The 10,126-nt window shown below is 41.8% G+C and overlaps 1 protein-coding gene across 1 annotated transcript in view; it reads left to right on the top strand.

Annotated features, from left to right (window-relative positions):
* Ttll7 (tubulin tyrosine ligase like 7) overlaps positions 1–10,126 on the top strand; it is a 126,170-nt gene that overhangs the window by 69,991 nt on the left and 46,053 nt on the right. Inside the window, exons 14-15 of the mRNA XM_028788086.1 lie at positions 2,972–3,058; positions 7,988–8,189. Coding sequence (XP_028643919.1) covers positions 2,972–3,058; positions 7,988–8,189 — 289 coding nt within the window. The remainder of the gene's footprint in view (positions 1–2,971; positions 3,059–7,987; positions 8,190–10,126) is intronic.

Here is a 10,126-nt window from a genome sequence, read left to right as displayed (position 1 = left end):
AAAGGGGCGGGCCAACCACTGTGTCCTTAGAGAAAGGGGCGGGCCAAGCACTGTGTCCTGAGTAAAGGACCCGTCTTAAGCTGAGGATGCGGCTCAGTGGGTAGAAGTGCTTGCTGGCTAAGCACGAAGACCCGACTCCAAATCCTCTACACCCAAGTACAAAGCCAGTTGTAAGCGTGCATACTTCTGTAACCCCAGTGCTTTATGGGGCACAGACAGGAAGATCCCTGAGCATTGCCAGCTGCCAGCCTGGCTCAGGTTCAGGGAGAGACCCTGTCTCAAGGGAATAAGGCAGAGTGGTAGATATAGTCCCTTCACTGATTTCTGTACACACAAACACACACATACAAACATGTACACACATACGTGCATACACACACACACAAACATACATACATGCACATCACACATATGCACACACATGCATGTGAATAGACATTTGCACATACACACATATGCACACACATGCATGTGAATAGACATATGCACATACATAGACACAAGTACACACAATCATGCATACAGGCATATACACAGATATACACACAAATATACAGATATGCACATGCGCACATGCATACGGACAGACATACATACATAAGCCTATACACATGCACATAGACACATGCATATATACATACATATATGCATACAGAAATACATAAACATACACACATGCACATGCAGATATATACATATACACATGTACACACACAAGCATGCATACAGATATATACATATAAACACCAGTGCATTCACAAACATACACATATACACATACTTCTGTGTGTACACACACACACACACACACACACGGTGATGCCAGTTGAGGCTTACATATAGAAACATTTTACATTTATGATTTCTTGTTGCTTTTCTTCTTAAGAGGTGGTCACATTTCAGAGCTAACCAAGTGACTTCATCAATAAGGTGAATAACAGGACATACTTCAGGCAGATAATTCTGATACTGTGTTGTAATTTCATTATATTATAATAAAATGCCTTCTGACATAGATTTGTGTATGAAACTGGATAGAGAAAGCCATTGAGGCAGTTCAGTGGCTTGTGACATTCTCCTTTTAATTAGAGCTAACACTGCAATAGTTTCTCTTGATGCTATGTAGACTTGGAAAATGAGAGCACTTAAGATTCCTTCTTTCATTTGAGTATGGCAGCACAGGCATAACTTAAAAGCAATTGAGAGACTGAGGCAGAAGGATTGCCTGGATGGCCTAATGAGTTGAAGAGCAGTCTGGGCTCCAGAGCAAGGCCCTGTCTTGGAAATCTTACACAAACGTACACAGCCCCAAGTCTTTCTTCCATTTATCTGTTTCATTTCCCCATCTATATTCCTCTGTGTCCTCCTCCTCTCTCCTCTTCCCTCCTCTCTCATTTTCCTTTCTCCTCTTCTGTCCATTCTCCTCGCCTCCTTTCCGCCTTCCCTCCCGCTTTGTCCTTGTGCAGGGTCTATTGATTCTGTATTACAACATAACAAATCTCTGTGTTTATTTGCTTATTGCATGGCCCTGACAGGAAACAAGCTGAGTGGTTCCCTGGGCCAATCTTCCTTGCAGTGAATAGTTGAATTGTGTAGGGTGCACATGTTTGCGTTTAGCTGGGGATAGAGTGTCAGGGTGGCCTCACTCACGTGTCTAGGTGACTAGCTAAGGTGTTGGCACACCTGGGAAACACCTGGGAGCTGGCGGAACGTCTCTATTTTTGTGTGTGCTCTCGATAGACAAGCTTGCTGGCTCTCTTAATATATCATCCTGATGAGGTCTCAAGGTGACAGTCTTAACTCAGCAGAACTCATCTATAATGGCTTTGTGTCTGTCGGTCTTTGTCCAGCTTTGACAGAGGATCCCAAAGTGGAAAGAGAGCACTCCTCTCTGCCTTCTAGGGAAGAACCTGTCTCTGTCTGGGGGATTGGACTCCTTTGCACTTTGTTCCTCTGTAGTTTTCTCTTTTAAAATATATGGCTGTTTAGTTTATCTGGAGCTTCTAGGATGAAAATATTGTTCGTTATGATTCTTCTTCTGAATAAAATTAGACTTCTTGAGATTAGTTTTGAGTTTCTAACAACGCTGTTGGTATAATCCAGAGTAGGATCAAGGCCAGAGGCTTCTGGGAATTTTACACCTATCTTTCCTAGATTAGAATACATTTCTAACTGTGAGCTGTGACTCCTGGTTTCTTCAATGAACTTTAAGATTTTGAAGTAGAAGTCACAATATGCGAACACAGTTTTGTCAGTGATGAGGTCTGGATCACACAGCGAGGTGGTTGATTGTGCCCTTCAGTGCAGCTGTGCACGTTTGCTCACCTTCCAGTGTTGATGGATGGTTTTATAGCTTTTCCTTTGATTTCAAAATAAATTCAGAGGCTCATAAAAGAATGTTACTGGGATACTTAGAGATTTCCTCTACTGGTAATAGGCATTGAATTAAAAATATTTCCTAAGGCTGTAAAAATATTCTTGCCATAGTTAATATTGCTAAGCAGCTTCATTAAGCGGTACCCATTAAACAAATTTCTAACATTAAATTCTTTCTAAATGAAATTTTTGGCCAGTTTTCATCTTCTGTGTCATGTTTTAATATTAACTTGTCCTAATCACTATAGGGATGATTAATTGGGACAAAGTCTGGAAGACAAGCATGAGCTTTACACATCTTAGTGTCTAGCGAGCTGACGTATTAAGGTTGGGGATTCTGAGATTTTAGTAGTGTGCTGGGAAGGACATGCTTGCTTACAATGATTGCACACATACTTCAGCTGTGTATTATGTTCAGCCCCAGATTCTGGTAAAGTTTCTGGAAGCCTCTGCCTTTAATGTTTCTCTCTGATCTGAGTAATCACCACTGCATAGGTTCTAGAATAACTACCGTATACTAACTTGTAGAGATTACTGACCTCGTTAAAAAGTCTCTATACTTTCAGTGATCACCATTTAAATCATATTTTTGAAGGAGGAAGATCTTCTAGATCTTCTGGAACAGTGCGAAATCGACGATGAAAAGCTGATGGGGAAAACCGCCCGGGTCCGAGGACCGAAGGTGAGATGGCACCCAAGTCCGTGTCTTGAGCGCAAGTGATCGCTGTTCTGCATTTCCCTTAACAGTTAGGATTCGTTTTCATAGGAACTTCAGGAACTTTGTGTTCAGTGAAGACAAAACCGGGCAAATGGCGTTCCCTCAAACTCACAAGCGTTGTTTGATTAGCTTCCTTCAGAGTTTCGGTTCATTCCCAAGTGCTAACAAATGCCTAGAGATTCAGTCAGGCGGGACTTCGGAGGACTACCCCTGTTCTAAGGTCAATGTCAGATTTTAGTATAGTCCCAGATAACTAACAAAGAAGTGGGGTTATAGATAAGGCAGATTGTGACATTAGAGGGTTCATTCAGTGTCCATACAGTGTGAATGTCCACACTGCATGCTAAGCCTAGGCTTAGAGTTTCCACAACCTACTTTAATAAGGCCTCTTTAACCTCCCATCTAGCCTACTACCCCCAGGAGTTAAGGGAAAAGACAGGTTAATAGGAAACGGGGGTTGTGGACATGCTTAGAAATAGTTCTTTTGGGGGCTATTCCAATCTTCATTGTCAGCAGTCCAGCCCATTATCAAAACACCAAACACGAATCAGCAGCGGCAGCCCAGTTCCCTCAGAAAACACCAAACACGAACCAGCAGTGACAGTTCGATCTGGAAGAAACCGAGAAGCCCCACTGATTGGCAAGAAGCCCCCAGAATTTTATGAGAAGTTCTTTTCCGAGTTTCTCTCTACAAAGCCACGAAAAGCAAAGATCAGCAACACTGTACAAGGCAAACCAATTCAAGACAGTCTTCAGCAAAGACTAGTAAAGCGGATGAAGGCAAACTAATGCGAGAGCTTCGTCACACTGTCCGTGGGGTTATAGTTATACTCGTTCTAATCATCACCCGTCCTTTCACGTGTCTGCTTCAGCAAAACATCCTCTCACCTGTCTGCTTCAGCAAAACATCACATGCTATAACTGAGTCCCCTGGGAAACCAGAAATTTCCATTTCAGTTGAGTGTAATTCTGTTCTCGCTTTTCTTGCCCGTTCCTCCTGTTAGCTTCCCCTGTCTTCCTAAACTTTTTTTTTACTTTTATTTTTGTATTAAATTTATGTATATGATTTTATGTATCTATATAAAATGAAGTAACCACAACCAAGAGAAAAATGTGCAATATTTATCTGAGATTGTCTTAATTCATTTAACATTTGGCTTCTTAATGGCTGAAAATTTTTACCGTGTACACGAAGCACCATTCCTTGTGCATTGCTCTGTTGTTGACGTTTAGGATCGGTTACATAGCACAGCCACTGCTAACGGTGTGGTAATAAGTGTTGCCGTCAGGAATCTCTGCAGTGTCTTTGGGAGCCTTTCCTTTGCTGACACAGTGACACTGACAGAGTGTTCTCAGAAACAGACCCAGTTCTTAGGAAAGAGACACTGTCAGAAGAGAGGCACATGTTTACTTAACATCTGTGACGTTGCTTCCACAGTTTAATGTGCGAGGTATTCCTCACTAGCAGGGAAACACGAAGTTGAATTTCAGAAATCATAGACACACTTCTCAGTGTGTGCTTCTTACGTTTCAGCATCACCGAGGCATCTCTCCATCTACACACACTCATGATTTGTTAGGCTCGGATGCTTTAACACCTGTTCACTAAAACATACAGGTATGCTTTATTAAACATTAAGTGTACAGGTATGCTTTATTAACTGTTCACTAAAACAAAGAAGAAGAAAAAACACTGATGTACTGCAGGACTGATTAGAGACTCCCTAACTATCCTGAATCATGGCTACTTTGTGTGAACATGCCTTGCCCCTCCATGTAGACTTAAGTTTAGGTGTACTTAAACTTCCCCTCACCCCCTCTTCCCCACGAGTAATGCTGTTTCAGAGCAGTTGTGACGAGTCGTTACTTGTGTGAGGTTGTGTGTACTTCTAAGGTGAGAAGTACTTTTTTATCTCCCATCTGTAGCACCTAAGAGTGTCTAGCACATCACACATTCCCAAATCTGTTTGTCAAAATTGTCTAATGTGTTCAAAATGTTCTCATTGGCTAGTTGAAGAGGGGCCTAAGTACATGTCAAAGCAAGGTGTACGTGGTGAGCATGGAGTGTGAATTAGGAGGGCTGCCTGAAGACAGCCTTCTGGACTTGAGCCATTTCCACCGGAAACAGATTTGCAAAACAATCCTTGCTCACACGGGTTAGGAGGAACACTCAAGGCAGAGCCCTGGAGTTGTGACACCGTGTTGATTGAGTGTAATGGAGGTGTGGACGTCTGTGGCATGTTTCAGGAGCAAGAAATAAAAAAACGATGCAAGGTAATCCTGGTAAGGGATACCTGTGAAAAGACATCCCAGATTATTCTGAAAGCTGAACGTTCCTGTGAATCTAATACGATTAGATTATCTGAGAAAGTAATTGACCTTATGAATCATGGCTCCACTGGGGGAAACATTCGAGGAGTTTTTAAGCTTTGCCTGTCTTATATGTATCTTGCACCAACCGGTTGTACCAGTAGAGTTCCTCAGCTTTACATAGTAGTCATCACTGCATGCCAAAACCAACTTGAGGCAGCCCTGGGACATAATAACACTGATGGTGAACATTCTAGATAAACAGGACTTAGCGGTGTACTTGTTGAAGTGAAATGAACCGGGCAATTCCTTACTTGTTAAAGTCAGCAGAATTTCTAAGTAGCTGAGATCAGCATAATTAATGGAGAAGTGTATTTATAATTTAATTTATTTAAGTTTTATCAGGGTGACTAAAGGGACGCAAACCTCTAAAGAGAACGCCCATTTCAGACAGTGATTCATGTCAAAGCACTTCACCAAGGTCTTCATTAGTTGAAGAAAAATTTGAAACGCTTTTGTGAAATCAACTTTGTACAAGATAAACAGTAGTATTTATACTATACTGCATATAGTATTTTACTATGTATAGTAAACAACATTTGAGAATTTAAGGAATATTAATTGGACACACAAAGCCTTAGTGAGGTTCTTAAGTTGGTAAGTACACACTTGTTTTATCTATACATGTATGTATTTTTGTATCTGCCCTGTTTCATAATAAAACTACAAATAACATTACGTAGCACACAGAGTTCATGTCATAACTTCATGCCACTTTCAAAATTCCATCATACAGTTAGAGCGCTACTGGGATTTTAAGTTGCCATGACCACTATTTACTCATTGTTTGAACATTATGTTGGTCAAAAAGTCCTGCATGTTTGCATGACCCAGCGCTGCAGCTGCCCCACTTCCTCTATGTTTTTTTTTGTTTGTTTTGTTTTGTTTTTTTGCTTTTCTTTTTTTTAGTAGGGTTGAATAATTATATAGTCAAGGTCGTTGGGAAAGCTTGAAGCTTTATGGTGCTGGAAGAAGGGCTGATCATACTTCTGTTCCTTTGGGGTATGCTAAACTTCTGAAGAGACATCTTTTCTCTAGAGTTCATGTTTGTCAAGGTTGTCAACATGTTTGATGACTGTGTTGCTGGCAAATGTTTTCATGCATTTCCACTTGAACATTTTTGGTACTCTGTGACTATTAGAGCATCAGAAGGAGAGCGTATGCTTACAGGCAGGTTGGTACCCAGTTATTCAGTTCCTTTTCCATTTTGGCTGTATTTCATCCTACACACAAGCTGTAACTGTAACATCATCATGATTTGGCTTGCCCCATATTCTAGGTGCTTCTGGAAATGCCTCTTCCCTTCCTTTCTTATCCTACACTGTCACACTGGAGGGGGAGTTTTTTTTCCCACAAAATCTCATGACATCCAAGGAATTCATTATAGTATACAATAACATTAAAGCCACTAGTATACAACTGCAGAACTCTGTCTCAGCAGGAACAGGAGATGTATGAGGTGTGTAACAAGCAGCCTTAAAACAACTGAGTTGCAGAGCTGTCTGGTTCTCCATTATGTACACTCTTTCTGAAGTGAGGCCATCTCATCCCTCTCCCTGCCCCTCAGCCTTGTGTCTTTAGAAGCATCTATCACGAGGAGTGGAAGCAGGTTGGTTCTCTGAGAAATACTAAGGCACAATAGATCATCAGATCTGTGCAGACTTGCTCTTCTGCATCCTGTAACTCTTCCAAAAAGCTTCACACCACAGTGATTTTCATATATCACGTTGGAAGATGTCACCTTGAGGATAAAAAACAAAAACAAACAAACAAACAAACAAACAAACAAACAGAAACAGTGACAGCTCCACTGTGGCCAGACTGCATTGAAGTTAGAAATTCCCTATGAAGGGTCAAAAGTCATCCGAAACAAATTTAGAAAGTGGATAATTAACACACACACACACACACACACACACACACACACACACACACACGTATATATACCCTGGGTCCAATTCCAAGGAAAATAAATAGATGAATAAATAAATATCAATAGTGAACTTGCCATATGAGTAATGCTTCACTTCCTGAACATTACCTGAGTGAATAGGCTCTTGGGCTATGTGTCAGGGCACGGTGTTCTAACAGATTCTCTTGTTTCAGCTTTCTTAGTCCTCTTGTCCTGCTTGCCTCTCTTTTTCCCTCTCCACCTTCCGCTCACTTTTTATTGGGTAAGGCTTGATGCCTAATCTCTCTCGGGCAGAGTAAAGAAAGCTGTGTTTAGGATATTTATATTTTTTATATTAAACATTTCCCCTGACTTTGTTGTTTTTATTTACAGAAACTTGCTATTGTTTATTGCAGTCATGTAGAAACAGCCTTGTTCTCATCAGGACTGAGCCATAGTATGCTAAGCCAGGCTCACAGCTAGTGTGTGCTCTACTGGCTGACAAGCACCAAGCAGTAGAGGGGGAACTCCATCATCACTAATAAGCAGGGAACATGGGTGGATTGGGCGGCGGGGTCTAAAAACAGTGAGTGTGCGACGGGATTCTAACCAGACATGTCCCTCTGTTTCAGCCCCTGTGCTGCATGCCAGAGTGTGCAGAGGTCATGAAGAGGCAGAAGTATTATGGGAGCAGTGACAGCAGCTACGACAGCAGCAGCAGCAGCAGCAACTCAGAACTGGATGAGAACGAAAAAGAGATGTGTCAGAAGAGACTAGATCAAGTCCCATATAGCCTTAAGCACACCGGTCACGGCAAGCTAATCCAACAATCCAGTAAGTCAATCTCTCCTACGTTGCTAGAGGAAGAACTAGTAGAGGAAGAACTATAGAATTGAAACTCTTGAACTCAATAAAAAGTCCTTGGGCCAAAAGAAGCATTGTCCTGTGTGAGGAGACCTGTGTTCTCTCCCCGGTCTTTCCCTAGCCAGAGCTGGGTCCATCCCTCAACCCCTTTCAACTTCTGCAAGGAGGAAGTGGATTGAATTGAGGACCCTTCCTTCCATGTCCCATAGTGTGTTTGCTAAGTGGTGGCGTGGGCTTTGTGGATGTGCCACAAAGCTTTCCGTGGGATGTGTTATCTTTTAAGCCCACATGGTGTCTGATTCGGTTTCTACCTATCACCTACCTTGTTTGGTACTGTTACTTAGTTCTAAACATCTCTCCAGGCATTTGACTTGATATGTCTGTGAGCCCCAGAACTGGGAAGTAGTTGACATTTTGCTCCCTGTAGCTTTCATGCTGGGCAAGCATTTAATCAGGACTTTTGGTGCATCACAGGTATTTAGGAAAGCAATCAAAACTCTTCTTCCATCTTGTCCCCTTCAGCTGTCTCCATCCTCTCTCTTTTCCTTTCTTTCTTTCCTTCAGTGCCAATGGCCATGATACAACCTCTGATTTGCCACTCACCCTTAAGTATCCAAGCCAATATCTCCATTTTTTCCAGACTTTTCTCGAAAACCCCCTTCTTGCTGCTACCTCTGGTCTAGGACTGTCTTAAGACTCGTGTCACATGGCCTTTTGCACAGGACATAGTGTCTCAAGGGTCCACCAAATTCTCCAGCTCAGCAGTGTAGTGAACAGGGCTTGAGCTTTTGCAGGGCTGATCTCCAGCAGTGGTTAGCATATGTGGGTCCTGGGAATGTGTTTTAAAACTTGCCTGTGGGGCTTGTAGTAAAGTACCCAAGGAACAAAGAACTAATAAAAAGAAAGATTCAGAGAAACAACCTTTTGTTTTTTCCTAAACATTCCATCAAGATACATGCCCCCACTGCTCCTGTCAGGGAAGGTTCCTGTATTTAGCAGGGAATCCACCTCATTGAGCTTTCCAAGTACCAGCGATCGATAGCTGTAGCACCCCTCCTCTTCTTTTTCTGAAAGATTTTGTAAATGTACCTCTGGATAAGTATGGCTTGGTTTTTTATTTTGGAAGCTGACATTTTTTATGCCCAAATTTTGCTGGGTTTTAGATCCCTTGCCTGTCAGCCAATGTGGCTGTTATGTAATAGCATGAACTGACAAGGGTTATAGATCAGGGAAGAAAAAGATCCTGAGAGTTTTACAGCTCTGAGATTGTTCTACGCTCTGAGACCAAGAGATTAAAGAACCAAGAGCAGAGTGTAGTGTAATGAAGTGGAATACAGAGTTTAAACAGGAATTTTTATTTTAGGTCAACCTAATACAATTATGTATTTATTTCATTGTTATATCTTTAGGCGGGGATTATAACAAGGGTTTTACTTTGTTTTGTATTCTCTCTCCAGGAGCCCCATAGCCACAAATCCTCCGTAAATTAATGACCAAGGGCAAAATCTAGATCATGAGTAACACTTTCTTGTGTAGATGGTGGACTTAGGGTATTGTTAAAATCTCACAAAACAACATAAAACACTTTTTTTTCTCACATCATTTATAGGTGGAAGTCACAACCATTTCCTAATCTACTCAGAACCACCGGCGTATCTAACTACTTTAGTTTTCTTGTCTGAATTTCCAGGTATGGTAGGTGATAAGGGAGAAACTAAAGTGACAAGAGACAATGATATTTTCCTTCTACCCCACAATCAGGTTCTCATTAGTCAATCCTTACCTAAGACCTGTAAAGACCTACAGTGTAGCTGGGAGAAAATGGTTTAGGATTCTTCTCCTCCTCCTCCTCCTCCTCCTCCTCCTCCTCCTCCTCCTCCTCCTTCTTCTTCTTCTTCCTCCTCCTC

This window comes from Grammomys surdaster, unplaced genomic scaffold (assembly GCF_004785775.1).
Source record: "Grammomys surdaster isolate TR1022 unplaced genomic scaffold, NIH_TR_1.0 125701, whole genome shotgun sequence".
In the NCBI taxonomy this organism is placed as follows: Eukaryota; Metazoa; Chordata; class Mammalia; order Rodentia; family Muridae; genus Grammomys; species Grammomys surdaster.
The sequence above is the reverse complement of the archived record's forward strand: the minus strand, read 5'-3'. Positions and strand labels throughout refer to the sequence as shown.